At 41.7% G+C, this 23,423-nt stretch overlaps 2 protein-coding genes across 2 annotated transcripts; both read left to right on the plus strand.

Moving 5' to 3' along the window:
* Positions 1-220: 220 nt before the first annotated feature.
* On the plus strand, positions 221-6,740 carry LOC107292841 (zinc finger protein 501; the record flags this gene model as incomplete). The annotated part of the gene is made up of 4 exons (XM_015821968.1): positions 221-347; positions 2,798-2,929; positions 3,763-3,888; positions 4,842-6,740. Coding segments are annotated over 4 exons (1,449 nt in total), but the record flags the coding sequence as incomplete, so codon positions are not given.
* A 4,949-nt stretch (positions 6,741-11,689) lies between these two features.
* On the plus strand, positions 11,690-19,474 carry LOC107292852 (zinc finger protein 93-like). Its single transcript, XM_015821978.1, has 5 exons — positions 11,690-12,181; positions 12,906-13,032; positions 16,390-16,527; positions 17,100-17,291; positions 17,888-19,474. The coding sequence occupies exons 1-5, from the start codon at positions 11,717-11,719 to the stop codon at positions 19,438-19,440; spliced, it is 2,475 nt and encodes an 824-aa protein (XP_015677464.1). The 5' UTR covers positions 11,690-11,716; the 3' UTR covers positions 19,441-19,474.
* The last annotated feature ends 3,949 nt before the right edge of the window (positions 19,475-23,423 follow it).

Raw genomic sequence — 23,423 nt, forward strand, 5'->3', positions numbered from 1 at the left:
AACTCTGGCAATGCGGAAAAAAGTCACGATACGTCGCGACATGTCATGTGATGCGGCAAGTTTGACACCCGTGTTATAGCTGAACCATATTATGACTCAACCCGTGACCTGCTCATGTGATCCCTGACTGAGCTGCTACAGCTAAATGACATGGTTAGTAGTCATCAGAAAATTTGACAGATCAAAGGTATTGATCTATTCAATGTTCTTCCTCTTCTAGTGTCCTGTGGCATTTGAGGAAGTGGCTGTATATTTCACCCAAGAGGAGTGGGACCTTCTGGATGAGGAACAAAGAGTCTTGTATTACACAGTTATGAGAGAGAATTTTGAGAACGTGACCTCTTTAGGTAAGGTTCCCATTCCTGTAAGAGCATGCAAACCTTTCTCAAGGTTTCAGGTTGACCCGACCAAAAGATCAGCTCCTCTTTGTCTATAAAACAGTTATTGCATATTTATGTAAAGTCATCCTCCTTACTCTGTACCAAAGGATTTTTAGACAAGCTCTGTTGAATCCATTCCATATCCCCAGGGGTTGTTCCTACCTCGTGCTACATAGTCTAAATCAGGGGTAGGCAACCTTGGCTCTTTTATGACTCGTGGACTTCAACTCCCAGAATTCCTGAGCCAGCCATGCTGAGGGGAAAAGGGAGAGGTTTCCAAGCTGAGCCATGCTGGCTCAGGAATTCTGGGAGTTGAAGTCCACGAGTCATAAAAGAGCCAAGGTTGCCTACCCCTGGTCTAAATGAAACTCATCATACTTCTGAAAATTAACTTGCCATTAATTACCCAGCATTGGCCAAGGAGGCCAGCAGGTGAAGCTAGAATGCTCAGGACTAGTTCTAAGAGCACTGGCTGTAAATTAGCATAGGTTGATTAAGAAAGAGGTGGACGTCAGGAACACAAATACACTTACAACTACAAGGGTGCTTGGAATTTTGGTTGTAAGTCATTGCACTTGTAAATTAAGGCACCACATGATTAGAAGTGTTTAGCTCTATAAAGTGAATCACTTCAGTTGTTAAGCAAATCATGTGATCATTAAACGAATAATGGTGTTAAGCAAATCTAGCATATTCAGTGGGCATTTTTTGCCATTTTCTGCTGGACAATGGAAAGAAAATTTGCAAACTGAGGTCACATAATCACTGGCTACTGCAACCTGTCTTAAATGCGAGCAGGTTGCCAAACAGCCAAAATGCAATCATGTGTCTCTGTGTGTGTCTGGGTACCTACAGCAGTTACAACTTTAAGAATGAGTCATGAGTACCTTTCTTGAAGTCTGTCATAACTTTGAACTGTTTTTAAAGAATCAGTCATAAGTTAAGGACTACCTGCAATGGATTAAATATTGCAGAAATGAAAATGTCTGTTGTATCACATTTCAGACCCAAATTCCAAATAGTGGTATTTTTTTCCATCATGAATGCTAAGGAATACGAAGATTAGTAATAATAATAATAATAATAATAATAATAATAATAATAATGATGATGATGATGATGATGATGATGATGATGATGATGATGATGATAATGTTGGAAGGGACCTTGGAGGTCATCTAGTCCAACCCCCTGCTCAGGCAGGAAACCCTATACCATTTCAGACAAATGGCTGTCCGGTCTCTCCTTAAAAACTTCCAGTGTTGGAGCATTCACTGCTTCTGGAGGCAGGTTGTTCCACTGATTAATTGTTCTAACTGTCAGGAAATTTCTCCTTAGTTCTAGGTTGCTTCTCTCTTTGGTTAGTTTGCATCCATTGCTCCTTGTCCTGCCTTCAGGCGCTTTGGAGAATAGCTTGACTCTCTCTTCTTTGTGGCAGCCCCTGAGATATTGGAACACGGCTATCATGTCCCCCCTAGTCCTTCTCTTCATTTGAGGAAAGGAAACCTGGCTTGAGTTAGATCCTTGAAGAAGACCATAGGTTTAGTCTTCAGTTAAAAAATATTCAGCAGCTGAGAATAGCACATACCTCTGTAGGAGAATCTGGAATGCCTTCTAACCAATTAAAGTACTTTCTAATTTGTGGTTTCTTAGATTTCTATCACAGGAACTAAAGAAAGGTTACTTGGGAACCTGTTTTGTCCCTACAACAAAAATAACCCTGTGTGGCAGGTTCAGCTGAGAGAGAAGGACAAATGCAAAGTTTCCTGAAGTTTCCATGGCTTGGGATGGACTTTAACCTGATTCTTCCCAAATCTAGTCCAGCACTTCAACCATACCACACCAGTAGATATGTCTAAGCTATTTGGTCCTTGGTGTTCTCTGAGCTTGGTTGTTCTCCCACAAACATCTTTGAGACAATCAACAGGGTCAGTAACGTTGTTGTGCAGCATAGGAAATGGTACCAGAGAAATAATGAAGAAAGAAACAATACTCTGATCTAGGCACAATCAAAAAAGAAAGTGAACTCCAACTAATCATCTATGAATAACCAGTGCAACTTCTCACTCTCGTGCACTGATGATGTTATCTTGCCTGGTAAATGCAGAAAAACATCCTAGTTAGCAAAACACCTGCATGTTACAAAGTGCCAGATGTTAGTCACATGACCCCCAGGAATATTGTGATGGTTCTAAATGCAAGCACTCCTTGTGAAGTTATTTTTTCAGTGCCATTGTAAGTTTGAACAGTCACTGACAGTGCACGAGGCAATTGTTAAAACTGAGGTCTTTCTGCATTGGACTTCTGAGCTAACTAATTACCCAGCCTTGCCCAGAATAATACACTTTGTTGTGTTAGATAGCTATAAAGAAAATCAATAATCTTCTCTTTTGCCGTGTTTCTTTTCCTTGTTCTAGAGCTCTTGATTTCCAAGCCAGATCCGAGTCTCCAGTGGGAAGAAGGGTTACAAATGGCTGATCTCCAGATATTCAAGGAAAAGGACTCTATTGTCAAAGGAGTTGTGAATTGGGAGGACATAACTGTGGTTGGTGAGAAGATCTTTCTTTCTTTAACAAAAGAACCCTTTTGTTATATTTTATTGGGTTATATAATTTACTTTTTTTTAATTCAAGCACTTTTGAATCTCCTGTCTATCAAGGCAATTGGAATATACAACATCTAATTAATCAGAATGTCTACCATATTAGGTTGCATTCTTTTCATACATAGGTTTTAGCTCTTGTGTAGGATTACATATTCCTTTTCTTTCCTTAGCATAGTTGTAACTGTTGCCCTGCCAATTTCATTACCTCCCACTGTCAGGCAGCTGGCTTAGCTGTAGGATATCAGATATGTGTTTCTGAGGGCTCATGTTAACCATTCAGCCATTCCAGTGGATGCCCTCTGCAGAATGAGGGACATTCAGTAAGACCATTCCAATTCATCAGCCCTCCTGCCATCAAAGTCTGTTTTAATTGGCCCACTGCCACTGCGATAGCTGTAAATCCCAGTAAGCCCCATCCAATAATGTTGTTTCTTTGTGTCTGCAAAGCCTCAGAAAGTTCCACACATTTGGATCACTCACCAAAAATGTTATTGAGGTGTGCCTGGTAATCAGTGGGAAAAGATCTTAAGTGGAGACACTCCATTGAGAGTATGATGGATAGCACAACAACCAAGGAGGACTTGGGTGTTGTTCCTAAATCAACCCTAGGTAGTTCCAGCATGGTAATATGAAATATAGCCTGCCAAAAATCTTCTGAGTGGTTACCACTCAAGGTAAAGCTTAAGGTCTTGATGGCTTTGAGACACTTTAAAAAAAATCTGTTTTCTTGCTTTAATTTTGATATTTCCTCTGGTTTCACTTCTCTCCTTAATTCAGAATTGCCAACCCAATATCCATATGAGACTTTCCATAATGGTAAATCTGACATGGCCTTTCACGTGAGAGGAGATGGAACAATTCGTGAGTTTGAGGAAAGGAGTAATCAAAGGCATTCTTGTCCAGGTGAGATGTTAGAGCAACTCTTTTTGAAACAAACTTGTGAAGATGCAAGTAGGAACACAATTCAAAAAAAAAAAAAAAAAGAGGAAGGATGGTCCATTTTCCTTCTACATTACGAATGAGCAAAACATAAACCTCATGGGAACAGAACATTATCAAAATTCCTGAAAGGATGTCAGGAAGAAGGAATGTTTCTCTATTAGACCGTTGTTGGGACTCTTACCCCAATAGCTGCTTATCAGATCCTTGTCCCACTTCACTGGTTAAAGCCACCTGGGAGGTGACATATATTTAGGTCCATGTAGTGGTTTACTTAAAGGAGGAGGTAGTACATGTCATTCCATAGATACCATCTCTGGACAGAACTCTTCTGGATCATTTTCATCCAATCTCCAACCTCCCCTTTTTTGAGAAAGTTGTTGGTTACACCTGAAGAGGCACTGATTATGCTACCGTAGTAGAGGCTAATCAGGCTTTAATGGGGAGAAACTGTTTTAAACTTAGCCTTAGCAAAACTGAGAGGCTGTGAATTTTTCAACCATCTGTAGTTCTGCCATTGTCACTGCATGCCCTTTCACAAATGAATGAGCATGCCCTTAAGAATTCTTGGGAGGTCCTTTCAACCATTAGTGGCCATCCTTTCCCATTCTTGTATCTTAGATATTTTTGAACTGTAGTTACCAACCTCTCATGCACCCAAGGCCACTGGTCTGGAGCGAGCTGGAAAGTCAAGTTAGGAAAAGTTATTTCCGTTTATATGTTGGCAGCTCCTGCAGACCTTACTTATTTTTTTAATGATAGCCAAAAAAATAATGTCTGTGCCAATATCATTTGTTGTCATTATGTTGCTGGCAAGGATAATTTTGCATTACACAGATTAACTACCAGGATCTTCCTATTGAAACCAAGACTGTACTTCTTTTGTCTCTGTCTTCAAAACTTTGTTGTTCTTGCAGAAAACCTGCCCACCAGAAAAAACATTCATCAGGAAGAGTTTGGAGCAGAGCAACTTCAGGAACCAACACAGTGGGATGTGTTCTTTGATCCCCAAATTTCTGAACCAGTGGAGGTCAAATCCAGAAAAAGGCAGGGGTTATTCCTGGAGCTGATACGAGCTTCTCAGGCTGACGAGAAAATTCCCAGCAGTAGCTCCCAAGTAGGTTCTACTGTATCAAAAAGAAACTATCCCTGTTCTGAATGTGGGAGAAGTTTTGATCGCCGTTCCAACTTAATTAAACACCAGAGGATCCACACGGGAGAAAAGCCATATCCTTGTATTGAATGCGGGAAATGCTTTGACCAGCAGTCCAATCTAAACGTCCACCTAAGAGTTCATACTGGAGAGAAACCATATGGCTGTCCCGATTGTGGAAAACGATTTAGTATCAAATCACATTTACATGGGCACTATAGGATACACACAGGGGAGAAGCCTTATGAATGTGAAGATTGTGGGAAGAGTTTCCGTGTCAAATCTTCCCTAAATAAGCACCAACGAACCCATACAGCAGCTGCCAAGCTCTCCAGACCGTCTGAGATCAAATCAGAGGGTCCCCGAGCAATATTGCCAGAAGGGACACACGTTTATGCAGCTCCTGAAACAGAAAAAATAATTAAAATTATGAGTAGGAAGCCCCCTATAGAAATCACAGTGTCGAACAAGAATTTTTCCTGTTCTGAGTGCGGGAAAGGTTTTGATCGGCCTTCGCATCTTATTACGCACCAGAGGATCCACACCGGGGAAAAGCCATATCCGTGTGTTCAGTGCGGGAAACGTTTTCATCAGCAATCTAACCTTAATGTCCATTTACGTCTCCATACTGGAGAGAAACCTTATGGCTGTCCTGAATGCGGCAAAAGATTCAACATCAAATCCCATCTACATGGACATTACAGGATCCATACAGGTGAGAAGCCCTTTGAGTGTGAAGACTGTGGAAAGAGCTTCCGGGTGAAATCATGTCTAAATAAGCATCAGCAAGTCCACACAGGAGAAAAGCCATACAAATGTCTCTCCTGAGAAGAAAGTTTGACCTAATTAAACACAGTTCTCTCACGCTGGAGAGAAAAATTGCCTATGCTCTGAACTTGGAAAAATAACTTTTGCAATAGATAAAATCTTATTAAGCATGATAGAATTCACAGAGGAGAAAATCCTTGCCTGTGTTCCTTTTGGCCGAAATAAGCATCCATAAATTCATACAGAAGACAGGAATTATGGGGGGCCCATCTGTGGGATAATGTTCAGGAATGATTAACAGCAGAACACACACAGATAGAGATACATACACCATATATTTAGTTATATGATTATTTTTCAGTGAATTCCCTAAGGAACTCAATTCTTGCAAATGCTTTTATGGGATCAGAGAGAAGCAGTGTACATTTGAGACTTAAATATTGTGCCCTGAGACCATGACCATCCTCTGCTGTCCTGTAGTCCCCTGTTATTTAAAATGCCTTCTTTAATATTGGCTCGAAGGAAGTTAGTAAACAGTAGATATTCCATATAAAGTGGTTTATGCCACGCTGGCTGGCTTCCATTTTCCTAGGAATAAGTGGCATTATCTCATTGTAACCTGAAACTTAGTAATAGTTCTTAATGTTCTCTAAGAAAACTTCAATTTGACTATTAGAAAACTTTTAGGTTAATTATATATTTTGTTTCCCATACATGTATGGCTATTTTACTGAAGCTTGTCTGGAAATGACATGAGATGCTTCAGAAAAATATGTCCTCAATCTGGTAACTATAAAGCAGAAGCATTTAAGACTTGCCTTTCAAGCCCAGTGGGATTCAAAAGAGGATGGATGAAATGTGCACAAGTTGAAAAAACTGAACATTGACATATAAGGTATGTACCTTCCATGTCATGATACTGCTTTCTTGAGAAATATCAGTTGAAAAAAGAAAATGTTTTCCCTTGATTTCCTGAGTTTTCATTTCTGTTCCAGTCCATTTATACAACCTAATGACTGTAACAGCCTGGTTTATACATGAATCATGAGGGGTGGTGTGTTATGTGAACAGAAAAAGTAAGTTGATCCCACTAATTAGCCCCAAGAGACTTCATTTTCAAACCAAATTGCCCTAGGTTTTTGGACATAAAGTAGCCTGTGCACAAGAGCGTACACACATATACACACGGCAGCTAAGCTGTATTGCCTCAATAGCTGACTTGGAGATTAATATCTCTGCCTTCCATGGCAAAGTCTTAGAGTTGACTTTCAAGAAATCGATATTCTAGGCACCCCATCTTTATGGCTCTTGGCTTTCACCATGAGAACCACATAGAAGCTGTGAAAGGGGGAGAACTTAATAGCTAAATGGTCCAAGCTCCTAATGTTGCCCATAGTGGATTGGGGATGGTTATGCCCAGGGCTTTTTTTTCTCATAGAACGCCCAGAACAGAGTTCTGGCACCTTTTTTGGATGAAATCTTGTAAGGTAGGCAAGGCAGGTTGTATGACATGTGTGAGTTCCGGCACCTTTTTTTTTTTTTTTAGAAAAAAAGCACTGGTTATACCAAGGCAAGATCTCCCCTCCATCAAAACAGAAGCCCAGAAAGTCTTGGCCTCTCTGCCTTTTTGGCAGCAGTTGGGAGGACTGTTGGTGTAATTGCTACTAGCTAGACAGTTGGTGCGCGCCCCCCAGTGGTACATGAAATGGTGGTAAGTAATGAGATGCCAATCAGCAAGGTTGTATGAAAATGGTCACCAGGTCCTACCAATCTTTGCCCTGTTGAGGCTTGCTTGTCTTTGTAGTAATCCAGTGAGGAGCATTCACTATTATTTCCATTTTCTTGTTCTACAGCAGAGGTCCCCAACCTTTTGGGCACCAGAGACCGGTTCCGTGGAGAAAGGTTTTTCCGTGGGCCAGAGAGTGGGTGGTTTTGTGTGCTACCTGCATTCCACACATGGGGCTTTGCTTGTTTGTGCAGACCGGTTGCTGGCATGCCATGGACCGGCACTGGTCCACGGATCGGGCGTTGGGGACCCCTGTTCTACAGCATTACAGTCACATTGATACGTAAGAGTAAGACTAAAAAAACTTACGGTTGAAAAGTTTTAGTCCATTTCAACACGCTTTGCAGAACGGGTTCTTATTAATTAACGGTAAAAAATTACGATCAATTTAGACCCAAAAGGCGAACAGTGGACGTTATGACACCCAGAGACTACACCTTATTTCTGGACAATTCTATAGAGAACATCTGAGAGAGGATCTTTTTGCCTTATGGGTAGTCCTCATTTAACTATCTTTCATTCAGTGACCATTCAAAGTTACACTGGCCCTGGATGAATGGTACTTGAACCCAGTCCCCAAAGTTACGTCTTCTGCAGCACCTCCATGATCACATGATAAAAATTTGGGCACTTGGCAGCCCACCTCCACTTAGAACTGTAGGAGCACTTCAATTCCCCCACACACACCATTTCTATCCTTTTGATGGCTTCTTCCTGCTGCTGTTGCTGAAGTGCAGCCAGCCTAGTAATATGCAAGGCAGCTGCTGTCATGCCTGGCCTTGTTCCTGAGGCCACATGCTACCATTCTCCAAAAACTTGAGAACTTGTTTTCATTTGGAAAACAGCCTCAGGAAAAAGACCTACCATGGGCAGCAGGTGCCTTATGTAGGAAGGAGGTCAGCTGCATGTGGCAGGTCTGGTACAAGGCATGTCAGCTGGGGTTCTGCAGTGGGGTGGGTGGCTGCAGCATGGACTCGAAGTGGCACTCCTTGGGGGCAGTGGTGGCACCTGCAGTGCTGAGGTAGAGGCCAAGGGCAGCTGAGACTACTGAAACTCCTAGGCTTCTATGTCAGCCGGTATCCCAATGAAATCAGAGACACTGACACAAACTTATAGCTTTATATAAATAAATATATTTTAGATCTACATATAAACCAAAGATCATCAGGCAAACAGGAGCATTATGAGGTAAATCACAGAGCACACAGGGCACACAGAAAAAAAAAGGCGGGAAAAAAGGGAAACTCCCCCTCCACACCCATAGCAACCAATCACAGTGCAGATTGCCTCACGCAGGAACCAGCATGCAACCAATCAGCTGTAACTGTGTGCTCTGACTCACTGCACAGCCCCACTGCTCCAGCTACTGCATTTAAATATCTTAGCGCTCTACTTCAGCCCCAGCGCTGCCATCATTCAAGAGGAGGCAGTCCCTTACCTTAGTGAGGATTGAGACTGGAAAGGACCAAGCCAGGAATGGCTTGGATTGGGGTGGATCCTTGCCTAATGACATTTGGTTACCAATAGCAATGAGGACTGCCAGGATTTCCATTGCTAAGCAATGCGGTCATGTGACGTTGTGCTTTACAACTCCATCGTTTATCTGTGGAAATTCTAGTCCCGGTTATCATTGTTAACCAAGGACAACCTGTATACCTGTTATATGGAATTCTGATTTGTTGCCATGGTTGTTTTTCAGATGCTTTACTAATTGGTTAGAGTTTGTTTTTGCCTAGGAGACCGTACTAAACTCTAGAATGCTCATAAAAAAAGCAAAGAACAATAAATTAAAACTTTTCTAACAGATTCAGTCCTGGGACAACAATCACCTTGCTGATTACACCCAAACTGTTAACTGGCAAAACAGAATAAAAGCAAGCAAAACCAAAGAACAATTAACATTACATTCATCAAAAGGCACAACATGTTCCAGAGCCCCCAAAACCAAACTGAATAATTAGCACAAACAGTCCCCAAGAAAATGGCCTTTGGTTATTTCAGCTTCAGCCTGTTCTGTAAATTGTGGCATAACAATAGAAATGGAAAGCAGCTGACAAGTGATCCCACCTTTATTTCACACCTCGAAGGAAACAATTGGTGACTGGAGATTTCCTCCCTGAAATATAGGGTGCTCAAAGCCAGAGGTATCTGCAGGATTTGATTCATTTATCCGAATGATCAAAGCAGCATCGCGCTTTTAGGTGCACATACGGCTCCCAATAAAAAGACAGAAGGAGACGGGACGAATATGAGCCAGCAGTGTGCTGCAGCTGCCAAAAAAGCCAACACAGTGCTAGGCTGCATTAACAGAGGAATAGAATCAAGATAACGTGAAGTATTAATACCACTTTACAATGCCTTGGTAAGGCCACACTTGGAATACTGCATCCAGTTTTGGTCACCACGATGTAAAAAAGATGTTGAGACTCTAGAAAGAGTACAGAGAAGGGCAACAAAGATGATTAGGGGACTGGAGGCTAAAACATATAAGGAACGGTTGCTGGAATTGGGTATGTCTAGTTTAACGAAGAGAAGGACGAGGTGGGACATGATAGCAGTGGTCCAATATCTCAGGGGCTGCCACAAAGAAGAGGGAGTCAAGCTATTTTCCAAAGCCCCTGAAGGCAGGACAAGAAGCAACGGGTGGAAGCTAATCAAAGAGAGAAGCAACCTAGAACTGAGGAGAAACTTCCTGACAGTTAGAACAGTTAACCAGTGGAACAACCTGCCTCCAGAAGCGGTGAATGCTTCAACACTGGAAGTTTTTAAGAAGAAACTGGACAGCCATTTGTCCAAAATGGTATAGGGTTTCCTGCCTGAGCAGGGGGTTGGACTAGATGACCTCCAAGGTCCCTTCCAACTTTATCATCATCATCATCATCATCATCATCATCATCATCATCATCATCATCNATTATTATTATTATTATTATTATTATTATTATTATTATTATTAATTTTGGATGGGATCACTGCTGTTCATCTGTCTTCGTTTGACACGCACACGCCACTAATGCCTCGATGCCGGGGTTTCTCAATCTTAGCAAAACTCTCAAATGGGTGAACTTCAATTCCCGAAATTTTTAAAGTTGCCGGGTTGGGAATCGGTGCTTTGTGCCAAGCCAATAAAAAAAACCCGCTGTTCTCCGAAGGATGACGGGTGCAAAGCGGTTTACTGTAAATCAGCAGAGGCAAAACTAGGAAACGTTTCTTTCCTTTGCCCACGAGAGGGCTCTCGGATTTTTCTTGGCTAGATCCGAAGTACCTGCTAGCTTTCCTCTTCGCTGCCGAACAGCATGCAAGATTCCTGTTTTGTTTTCCGGGTTATTGGGAAGTTGCCGCGATTGTTTCGCTACTAGGCCGTCGTGTTTCAATGCAAGAAGGCCTAGCAGAGAAAAATCTCTCTTTCTCCTTTTTAGCTTAGCCCTAGAGTAAGAATTATTTTTCTTCTGCAGCAGCCGAATATTCGGCTAAAAAGACTTCTTGACACAAGGCTGGGCAAGTAGAAACCGGGGGGGGGGGGCTCCCCATCCTTCCGTCCGCCCATCCACCCCACCCCTCCTGCAGATCCATCTTTAGTTCATAGCCTCGCGGAGTCTCTCCCAGCAGCAGAGAAATTGGCCGGGTTGCAGGGCAGTCAGAGAAGAGGGTGGCGATGGAGGGATTGACAAGCACAACGCCCGGGGTCTCATTTGAGCCCCGGCTTTGCTAGCCAGCTTTTTTCTCCAACCCGGAAAGAGAGAACTGGACGGAGATGTATTTCTGTGTATAGGGGGGGAAAAAAAGATTTTTCTGCGATGTAAAATCTTTCTCTCTCTCTTGCAGACAGGAGAACTCCAAGCAGCATCGTCAGCAAACAACCGGCCCTTCTTGTTTGCAGGGGAAACAATCTAGCAGAATTAGAAGGAGATTGTGGTGACATTTCTCTTTAGAGAGAGCCAAAATAGGCAAAGTAGCCAGCGTGTCTCTGTGTTACTCTCTGCCCATAGCGCTCTGTCCCTTATGAAACTGCTGTTCTTAGATGCAGTTTTTTCTTCATTTTGCTATTTTTTCTTTTCAGTGTGGCTTATTGCTCAAGAAGTGAGATGTATTTTCCTTTTTCTCCTAAAACTAGTTGCAAGGTTTCCTTTGCGATGGACCCTCAGACTTTTCTGCTTTCCCAAGTCCCAGCAGAAGAACGGGTTGGTTTGGCCCCAGTGGATCAGCTCAGTTCCTTCCCTAGGAGAAGACGCATTTGGTCAGCCTCCAGGAAAATTTCAGAAGAAGTGAATACCCTGTTCAAGGATATTGAGGAGTACAATAGGCAGAGGTTCCGTTCTGATGCTCTTCCTTTCAGAGAAAGTCCCTGGCAGACTCTGTTCCAGCTGGGAGAGGCCGCTCAGAGATGGCTAAGACCACAGGACCGCACCAAGGGACAGATTGTGGACGTGGTCATCTTGGAGCAGTTTCTGCACGTGCTTCCTTTGGGAATGCAGGCTTGGGTGAGAGCCAGGAAGCCAGGTAGCAGCCAGGAGGCAGCTCAGCTGGCTGAAGCTTACCTGCAGCAACAGGTATTCTTGCTGATAAGAAATGGACCCCCTGATTCTTGGTCTAATGCTAGGAATGTTGTTATTCCTCTGACCACAAGCACTGGCCAAGCAAGAAAGGGTCTCTGGTGGGCTGGATTCTGAACCACCTGCAATAGGTTATAAATGGAGTGGGCAGTAGAAAGAGGGAAGAATAAAAACTTTGTCTCCCTTGAGATAGTTCCCAACTTTCTAGGAAAGCCTGATGTTACTTGGTGAGCCACAGATTTAACATAAAGATGTAAAAGTAAGACATTAACATAAATTCCAGTAGCTAGGCTCACACAAATTGTAATGACAAATCCTGGGTAAGAATCCCAGGAATATTGTTATTAAGCTATATGAAGACTTAATTACCTAGTTCACCTAATAAGGCAGTGGCTGGATTTCCACAGCTTGCTGAACTACAATCACAACCAAAAGTCCAAACAGTGAGTTGTGTTTCAATTGTAGGAGTACAGTTAAACCTCTAGTCTCCATCCTCCTGCCTTAGTGTGAATTAGGCAGGCCCATCTTCAATATTGTGTTGAGAATTTGAGCACCTGGGAGCTTAATATAAACTTTATATAAATGTGAATAAGGAATTACAAATTCAGGATAAAACAGGCATAATTGCTGAATATTTTTGCTATATAACTTTGACATAGTTAGCAGTCATCAGAATAACAGATCAAATGCATTACTTTGTACAATTTTGTTCCTTTTCTAGTACCCGGTGGCTTTCCAGGATGTGGCTATACATTTCACCCCAGAGGAGTGGGCTCTTCTGGATAAAAAACAAAGAATCTTGTATTACACCGTCATGCAAGAGAATTCTGAGAACGTGACTTCCTTAGGTAAGGGTTCCCATTCCTGCAAACCTTTCTGAAAAGTTCAGGTTGACCCAACCAAAAGATCGACTCCCCTTTGCTTATGTAACAGGCAAATTGCATTAGAGTATCCTGTCATACAGCATCACACTGCTTCAGACAGGAAGGCAGTGCAGAGAGTGGTGAGAATGGCCGAAAAGATCATTGGCAGTTCCCTCCCTCCCATCCAGGACATAGCACAGAAGCGTTGCTTGAGCAGGGTCCGTAAGATTATCTGGGACACTACACATCCTCTTCACGACCTGTTTTCCTTGTTACCTTCTGGGAGGAGGCTTCGTGGTATCTGAAGCAGAACATCCAGATTCAGCCATAGTTTCATTCCATACAACATTAACCTTGTGAACTCTCAAGCTTCCTCCTTCCGTTATATATTCAAGATGGACAGTATTTAATATTTATTTGCTACGTATATGTAGAGGTGTGGGCCTATACATATGTTGTTCATAGTATGTTTAGGTTTGTGTCATGTATGTGTTTCACTTTGAGAGCGGGCAACTAAATTTCATTTTTGATGTGTGCCATTGTGCCCACAGTAAAAAAATGACAATAAAGGTTATTTTATCTTATCTTTTAGACAAGCTCTGTTGAACTCTCTCCATATCCCCGCGGACTGTCCCTATCTCATGCTACATAATCTAAATGAAACTCACTATACTTTTCAAAATTAGGACTTGCCATTGACTACCCAATATTGGCCACGGAGGCCAGCAGTTGAAATCAATAAAGTGTGTGGAACATTGTTTTTATATATGATAACTGTAGTGAGATTATTATATTACACAAAGAGTGAAAGATTTGACTTACCCACTATGAAGGAATGAATGCATGGGAAGATGGTGACAGCTTTGATTAGAGAAAAGACATTCTCTTAGTTTAATAATGAGTGACATTTTTCATGAAACAGGAAAAAAATGGAAATTTATATGACGATGATTAGAAAAAATAGTTGATACCAAAATTATAAATAATGCTGTATGTAGTGAGAGAATAAGAGGTTAAATTACAAATGCTGTAAAAGAAAATGTGAAATCATTTATATATATATATATATATATATTCCTGCACTTCGGGCTTTGTCTTTTTCTTATCTCTTCTTTCCTTCTATTTTATTCTAAATATTAGTTTTTGTTAATTCTTATATTCTTTAAAACTGTAATAAATATATTTTTTAAAAAAGAAAACTAGAATGACCTGGACTACCTCAGCCAACAGGGGCTGGAAATTAGCATAGACATTGAAAAGGGGAAGATGTCAGAATACTAATAATGAATTAAATAGCCTAAAAAAAAGAAAATGTCTATTGGATTTCTATCCTGAGGCTAAAGACAGCTTACTTGGGCATCTCCATTTTAGCAACAACCCTATATGGTTGGCTGAGATCAGAGAGAAGAATGGATGCTAGGTCACTGGGAGTTTCCATGGCATAAGTGGATTTTAACTGATTTTCCCCAAGTCTAATCCATTACTTTTACTACACTATACTAATAGACAATTCTAAACTATTCTGTTCTTGGCGTTGTCTGAGCTTGGTTGTTTTCCTACAAACATCCCTGAGACAATCAACAGGTTTGATACCATTGTTGCATATTGCAGGAAGAGAAACAATTAAGAAAGAAAAAAATACTGTGATCGAGGCACAATCAAGAGAGCAGCTGAATCCCAATCAATCATCTATAAACAACCAGCATACTTCACACACTCATGCACTGATGACAATATCTTGCCTGGTAAATGAAATGCCTGCTGAAAAACAACCAGGTTAAGAGAAGTCCAAGAAATCAATAGTTCAACCTTGAGCTACATATCTTCTGTACTATAAGTAGTTTTTACTTGGTGACAATAATTAGAACCAGCAAGCCCATCACTAAGCAGCAGAGTCACTAAGCATAACACATGACCATGATGAATTTAGGACTTCAGCTCTAAAATAATAATAATAAAGTTGGAAGGGACCTTGGAGGTCATCTAGTCCAACACCCTGCTCAGGCAGGAAACCCTATACCATTTCAGACAAATGGCTTCTTGTCCTGCCTTCAGGCCTTTGGAGAATAGCCTGACTCCCTCTTCTTTGTGGCAGCCCCTGAGATATTGGAAGACTGCTATCATGTCCCCCCTCGTCCTTCTCTTCATTAAACTAGACCAGTGGTGGCGAACCTATGGCACGGGTGCCAGAGGTGGCACTCAGAGCCCTCTCTGTGGGCACACACACTGTCGACCCACTCCTAGGCCTTCAGCTGGGTTTTATAAAACCTTTGCACTTTAGGCCTCCGCTGCCGTGTGCAAAAAAAAAAAAAGGTTCAATCAATCAGTCAATTTTAACTTCTCGCGGGGAAAAAAAAAGATCTTGCAAAGCTGGAATTGGTTGATTGAACTTTTTAATCCCATCCAGTCTGCCGTTACCACTGCAGCCACGCCCACCCAATGGGCCACACACCCCAATGGGCCAAACCCAGCCAATGGGCCACACCCACCCGGCACCCGACGATGCATAAGTGGGTTTTGGGTTGCAGTTTGGGCACTCGGTCTCTAAAAGGTTCGCCATCACTGAACTAGACATACCCAATTCCAGCAGCCGTTGCTTATATGCTTTAGCCTCCAGTCTCCTAATCATCTTTGTTGCTCTTCTCTGTACTCTTTCTAGAGTCTCAACATCTTTTTTACATCGTGATGACCAAAACTGGATGCAGTATTCCAATTGTGGCCTTACCAAGGCATTGTAAAGTGGTATTAACACTTCACATGGTCTTGATTCTATCCCTCTGTTAATGCAGCCTAGCATTGTGTTGGCCTTTTTGGCAGCTGCAGCACACTGCTGGCTCATATTTAAGTGATTGTCCACTAGGACTCCGAGGTCCCTCTCACAGTTGCTACTATTGAGCAAGGTACCCCCTATACTATACCGCTCTCATTGGGTCATTAAGCAAGTAACTATGAGTTGAATAAAGTAACATCATGTGGCCATAACTTTCAGTTTTACTGCCAACTTCTCCATTGATTCTGCTTGTTGGAACCTAGTTGTGAGGTGCACAAATAGTGATCACATGACTGGGATACTACAATGATTATAAACATTGTCCACTTGTGAAATTCCTGAATGGTTGGGATGGGGATGGGGGCATTACACTGCAATGGCCATAAATATCAGGATTGGTCATCAAATTATTTTTTCAGTGCCCTTGTCACTTAGAACAGTTGCTGAACCTATGCTGAAATTCTGCTAACTAAATAACCAGACTGGCCCAGGATGTTTTATTCTATTAGATGGCTATTAAAAAAAATCAATAATTCTCTTCTCTTTTATTGTGTTTCTTTCTCTTGCTCTAGAGCTCTTAATTTCCAAATCAAATCCAAGTCTCCAGCTTGAGAGGGAAGAAGTGTCACAGGTGGCTGATCTCCAGGTGGTGAAAGAAAAAGACACTATTGATCAAGAGATTGTAAATTGTGAGGACGCAACTATGGTTGGTAAGAATTCTCTCTTTTTTTGACAAAAGAATCCTTTTGTTACATTTTATTGGGGTATATAATTTACTTTTTTTTAATTCAAACATTTTTAATCTGTCTACCGCCCAGACCCAGGGCAGTTGGGAAATACATCTAATTGATCTGAATGTCTCCAAGTACATAGGTTTTAGCTCATGTGCAGGATGATATATTCCTGTTCTTTCCTTAACATAGTTGTAACTGTTGCCCTGCCAATTTCATTACCTCCCACTTTCAAGCAGCTGGCTTGGCTGATACTAAATCAGAGACTGTTTCTGAAGGTTCACATCAACCACTCAGCCATCCTAATGGACACCTTCAACAGCCATTCCAATTCATCAGCCCACTGGCAAGGCCTACATTTTAATTGGCCCACTCTGGCTTCAGTAACTCTTAAGTCCCAGTAAGTGTAAATTCCACCCAATAAGGTAGTCTCTTCCGGGTCGGTCATCACATAAGGTACATCTTCAGATCTTGATGTTTTTAGACTTACAGAAGAAATATATTTCCCTGCAATGTTTCCAGTTTTTTCTCTGCTTCTTTCCTTAATTTAGAATTGCCAGCCCATGACAGTTTCCACAAAAGGAAATCTGATATGATCTTTCAGAAAGGAGCAGAGGGAAAGATTCTGCAATATGAGGAAAGGGGGAATCTGAGGCATCCTTGCGAGGTTTTAGGTCAATTCGTTTTGAAACAAACCTGGGAAGGTACAGTTGGCAAGACCGTTCCAAGAAAAAAGAGGACAGGTAATCCAGCTTCCTTCTCCATTATGAATGAGCAAACTATCACCCTTCTGGGAACAGAACGTTCCAAACAATACAGAACATTCTGTTTTCTTTGAGACTGTGCCAATTTGGCATTCATGGAGGCAGTCCAGTAGTTTTCCAGTGTTCTTCGGTATGTTTTTCCTCTTCTAATATGTCACGTCTGCTTTGGTATGGTTTTGCCTCTAATTTACTGAGCTGAGGAGCAAGCTCCAGTATAATGCCACTAGGATGATCTAGGACAGGGGTAGGCAACCTTGGCTCTTTTATGACTCGTGGACTTCAACTCCCAGAATTCCTGAGCCAGCATGGCTCAGCTTGGAAACCTCTCCCTTTCCCCTCAGCATGGCTGGCTCAGGAATTCTGGGAGTTGAAGTCCACGAGTCATAAAAGAGCCAAGGTTGCCTACCACTGATCTAGGACAATTTAGCTCTTCCAGATATTCGCACAAACAACCTGCCTATTGAAACTGAGGCCATGGGGGTTTTTCTTTTTCCTTTTTCTTGCTTTGCTGGCCACCACCTTGTTACTTCTTTTGCCTCTGCCTTCAATACAGAATATCTTTGCTGTTCTTGCAGAAAATCTGGATACAAGAAAGAATCCTCATCACGAGAAGCCTGGAGCAGAGCAATTCCACGAGCCATTGCGGTGGGCTGTGCGCTTTGATCCCAAACGTTCTGGAAAAATGGAGACCAAATCCAGAAGGTGGCAGGAGTTGTTACCGGAGTTGACCCAAGTTTCTAAGGCCAACAAGAAAATGCCGAGGAGTAGATCCCGATTAGCTGCTACTGCAGCAAGAAAAAAATATACGTGTACTGAGTGTGGAAAAAGGTTCGATCAGCCGTCACAAGTTATTAAGCACCAGAGGATCCACACAGGAGAAAAGCCATTTCTGTGTCCTGAATGTGGGAAGCGTTTTAACAAACAGTCCAATCTTAATGTCCATTTACGTCTCCATCGTGGAGAGAAACCTTATAGCTGCCCTGATTGTGGCAAAAGGTTCAACGCCAAGTATCATTTGCGTGGACACTACAGGATACACACAGGGGAGAAGCCTTATGTATGTGAAGATTGTGGGAAGAGATTCCCTGTTAAATCTTCGCTAAATAAGCACCAACGAATCCATACAGGAGACCCCAATCTGCCCAACCTATCTGAGATCAACTCACAAGGCAATACCGAGGCAGTATTACCAGAAGTGATAGAGGTGTGCGCAGCTCCTGAAACAGAAACAATAGTTGAAACTACCACTAGCAATTCCCCTATAGAGATGACAGTGTCAAACAGGAATTATGTCTGTTCTGAATGTGGGAAAAAATTTGATCGGCCTTCACACCTTACTAAACACCAGAGGATTCACAAAGGAGAAAGGCCATATCCATGTACTGAATGCGGGAAATGTTTCAATAAGCAGTCTAACCTTACTGTCCATTTACGTCTCCATACTGGAGAGAAACCTTATGCCTGTCCTGACTGTGACAAAAGATTTTGTACTAAATCTCATTTGCTTGGACACTATAGGAGGCACACAGGGGAGAAGCCTTATGAATGTGATGCGTGTGGGAAGAGATTCCCTGTTAAATCTTCCCTAAATAAGCACTGCCGAACCCATACAGCAGACCCCAAGCTGTCCAAACCAACTGAGATCACATCAGAAGGAAATACTCAGGCAATATTACCAGAGGTGACCCAGGTGTATGCAATTCCTAAACCACAAAAAATCATCAAAATTATAAGTCAGAAGCCCCCAATAGGAATTATAGTATCAAACGGGAATTTGGTCTGTCGTGAGTGTGGGAAACGTTTTGCTCAGCCTTCACACCTTATTACACACCTGAGGATCCACACAGGAGAAAGGCCATATCCATGCAATGTATGCGGGAAACGTTTTCACCAGCAGTCTCACCTTAATGTCCATTTGCGTATCCATACTGGAGAGAAACCTTATGGCTGTCCTGAATGCGGCAAAAGATTCAACATGAAATCCCATCTACAAGGACATTACAGGATCCACACAGGTGAGAAGCCCTTTGAGTGTGAAGACTGTGGAAAGAGCTTCCGGGTGAAATCTTGCCTAACTAAGCATCAGCAAATCCATACAGGAGAAAAGCCAAATAAATCTCTCTCCTGAGAAGAAAATTCACCTGAACACCAGCCCTCTCTCTCTCTCCCTCTGGGGGAAAAAAAATTGCATATGCTTTGAGTGTCACCCAAACGTTTTGCAACAGATCAGATTTTATTAAGCATGAAAGAATTCACACAGGAAAAAATCCTTGTCTGTGTTGCTGTAAGCACTGGAAATGCCTCACTGATAAATATTTCCATGCAATTTTATATATTTATTTTCCAGGAATTCACTAACAACTCTCTTGCAAATGCTTTTATGGGGCCAGGGGGAAACAGTGTGTGTTTGGAATGTGTCCATCTTCTACAAGCACTGAAGCCTTCTGTAGCTTAAAATGCCTTTTTTAGGATTGGCCCAAAAGAGCTTAGTAAACAGTAGAGATTCGGTGTGAAGGGACTGATGCCATGCTGGCTGGTTTCGATTTTCCTAGGAACATGTGGCACTGCCTTCTAGATAGGTAGGTCTGCACACCAGGGTAACCTGAAACTTAAGTAACCGTTATTGCTGTTCTCAAAGGAAGCTTCACTTGGGACTATGAGAAAAACTTAGATTAATTTTGGATTTGGTTCCCACTCATGCATGGCTATTTTATTGAAGCTTGTCTTGAAATGACATTAGATGCTTCAGAAAAAATATATATTTTCAATCCGGTAGCGGTAAGGCAGAAGAAGCATGCCTTTTGAAGAAGAAACTTGCCTTTTGTGCTCAGCGGGACTCAAAATGAGATGTATGAAATGCGCACAGGTTGCAGGGGGGGGGAATCAAAGACAGGTAGGAATATAGCTTCCACTTCAAGATGCTGCTTCAGAAACATCCGTCGAAAAAGAAAGTCCCCCTCCTGAGTTTTGATTTCTGCCCCAATCTATTTATTCATCCAGATGACTGCATAACCGCCAGGTTCGCCCATCATGCTTAACTGAGTAACTGGTATGATTGGCTCCCACCAATTAACCCTAAGAAAGTCTATTTTTAAATCAGACAGCCCTAGTTGTTTGGAAATCAAGTAGCATGTGTGTGAATGTACTGAACACACAGCATTTAAGTTGTATTGTCTAAGTTGTAGCTGTCCTGTAGTTTAAGTGATACTTCCCCTTTCCATGGCCAAGTTTTAGAGTCAACTTACAAGACATGGGCATTCTAGGCATTCCATCTTTGTGGTTCTTTTGGCTTTCATCATCAGAGTCACATAGAAACAGTCTAGTCCAGTGATTTTCCTCAAGAGAGACTGCACCTTGAAGTGGACATTGTAAAAAGAGAGACTAAGTTATAGGTAGCTATAAACACTGGCTAGAGTTGCCTTGCTGTCTTGTGGGGCTAGTCCCTACAACCTTGTTCTGAAATGCCCTGTTTTTACCTTCAGAAAGCCTTTCAAAACCTGGATTTTCTCTAGGCTTTAGGGCCTGGATATTGTCAGATATTCTTGCCCTGGGATGACGTAGCTTATTCTTTGCCTGGCATCTTGTATTGTTTTTTTCTATTGTTTTTAATGTATGTTTCAAACGTTTTGTTGGTTAGTCACCCAGAGCTATTTGGTAAGATAAATCTACATAATAAACTAATACATGAGCTAACTCTTGGAGGTGATTGTCAATTGATTGCTGAACTTTGACTAACTCATAACCTTTGAGATATGAAATGTCTTGGATGCACTTTGCATCAGATTTTAGACATGGGGCAACAGTCCTGTCTTTTAGGATACCTAATCTACCACGGTTGAGAATCGTAGGTACAAAATAGTACTATGGAATGGAATGTGGGAAAGACCTTGGGAGATGGGACAAAGAGAGGCTGCCTAGAGCAGGGGTAGGCAACCCTGGCTCTTTTATGACTCGTGGACTTCAACTCCCAGAATTCCTGAACCAGCATGGCTCAGCTTGGAAACATCTCCCCCTCAGCATGGCTGGCTCAGGAATTCTGGGAGTTGAAGTCCACGAGTCATAAAAGAGCCAAGGTTGCCTACCCCTGGCCTAGAGAATGTCAGATAAGAAGGAGCATAGACCACAGCTGGATAGTGCGTAAAGCAAGAGACTCAGAAGGGACCCTCCCTAATTTCTCAGGCTATAAAGGAAATGGTGGGAGAACTGTACTTTCATACTTGTAAGCTTCCGTTAATGTAGCTTTACTGGCTGTGCTTCCTGTGTGTCTGCCTGTTAAGGTTGACATCATGCTCCAACCTCTATCCAGCTGCAGGCTGTGCTCTCTCTTATCCGACTATTCCCTGGGTCTGGGGTAGGCAATCTTGGCTCTTTTATGACTCGTGGACGTCAACTCCCAGAATTCCTGAATCAGCCATGCTGACTCAGGAATTCTGGGAGTTGAAGTCCACGAGTCATAAAAGAGCCAAGGTTGCCGATCCCTACCCTTCCAAGGTCTTCTCTGTATACCATTGCATACCAACACAACGTCTCACGAAATTATAAGTCCCAAAGCAGAAAAGGACTTGTACTTTAATATAGCGGTCCCAAACATTTCTGACTTCGCAGACCGGCAGTGGTGGCGGGTGGAGGGGATGATTTCACATGCACAACCTAGCTCCCACACATGCGTAAATGAAGCTTTGCGCACTCGCCCACCACTTGTGTAGCACGGTTCCCAATAAGCTGCAGACCGAGGTTTGGGGACCCCTGAATTAATGCACCTGAATGCCTTCCCTTCTGTTTCAAAAGGAAAGTATAAGAAGATCCTGCATATGAAATTCCTTTGTTGAACTCGGTGTCTTGAGCTGGCTGAGCATGTCCTTGTCTGGTGCCTGCTATATGAAGGCACATTTTAATTATTTCCCCAAAATGCAACATCATCCCCTCCTGAAGTTAGATTGGCCTGGGGTCCTGGATGTTGAATAGACCCCATTTTTTGACTGAATAATGTCTGGCTGCTAAGTATCTTGTTTGCATTTTTGATATTGGGTATTTTATTTATTTTATTGTAAACCCATAGGATCACATAAAAGTGAGATGGGTGGCTATATACAACGAATGAATGAATGAATGAATGAATGAATGAATGAAGCTAACAGGGCATGCTGATGAATGAATGAATGAATGAATGAATGAATGAATGAATGAATGAATGAATGAATGAATGAAGCAAGCTAACAGGGCATGCTGATCAGGTACATTTGCAAATTGAACTGATAGACTTTATTTCCTCAGTAACATCCAAAATGCTTCTTTGTGTGTGTGTGTGTTGTGTTTATAAAACCCATTCCGAATTGATTAGGAAAAAAGACTTAGCAACTTTGGTAAATCTTCAGGTATTATTATATAAACTTTTATTTATTGCAATCTATCCCTAAAATGATAATTTCTTATTTTGGATGTATGGTTTATTTCTACAAAAATTATTTTATATCATTTTACCATAGCATTTATATTTTCTCACATACAGTTTATGTTAGTATTATTCATAGGAGTTGGAGCTGTAATATTTTACAATATTAAGCTACAATATTAAACTTCAGTTATTCAAATGGCTGTAATTTTTATATCCTCATGATTTTATGTTATGCTGGCTATGACTAAATTAAAGACTCTCGTTATTGACTAATTAAAAATCATTCTAGCACAGCCTTCCTGATGATCTCTATTGGTCTAGATCATTAAGAGTTTGGTTAAACCTGATTTAGGAAATAGATTTAGTTCATGTTAATTTAAAGGAGCAAAGTAGCCAGTTCTGTTCATAGCAAAAGGATAGCCATTAATGGCATTTCTTTTTCAAAACTTATTAAATCAGATTTCCCCATGTGATGTCCTTCAGATGTCCTCCATTTGATGTCTTCCACATGTATATACAATTCCCATCTCTGTCTTTCTGGGAAGAAATTGTAATGCAACAGGGACAGCAAATATATGCAATGGTTGCTAGTCCTCAGCATTTATCAGTTCCCATGGAACTGAATAGGTCTCATTTTGCACGTCTGCTTTTATCTGCACAAAATGTTATACACATTGTGCTTCTTGCTTATGACAGGAAAAGAAATAAGAGATAGG

This window comes from Protobothrops mucrosquamatus, unplaced genomic scaffold (genome assembly GCF_001527695.2).
Source record: "Protobothrops mucrosquamatus isolate PMUCROS unplaced genomic scaffold, P.Mucros_1.0 scaffold1440, whole genome shotgun sequence".
In the NCBI taxonomy this organism is placed as follows: domain Eukaryota; kingdom Metazoa; phylum Chordata; class Lepidosauria; order Squamata; family Viperidae; genus Protobothrops; species Protobothrops mucrosquamatus.

What these genes read in the sequence shown, in the direction of transcription:
- LOC107292852 (XM_015821978.1), top strand. Translation starts at nt 11,717, where the DNA reads ATGTATTTTCCTTTTTCTCCTAAAACTAGTTGCAAGGTTTCCTTTGCG. An exon ending in TGAGAACGTGACTTCCTTAG is followed by an intron (nt 13,033 to 16,389) that starts GTAAGGGTTCCC and finishes CTCTTGCTCTAG; the next exon opens with AGCTCTTAATTTCCAAATCA. An exon ending in TCCAAGAAAAAAGAGGACAG is followed by an intron (nt 17,292 to 17,887) that starts GTAATCCAGCTT and finishes CTGTTCTTGCAG; the next exon opens with AAAATCTGGATACAAGAAAG.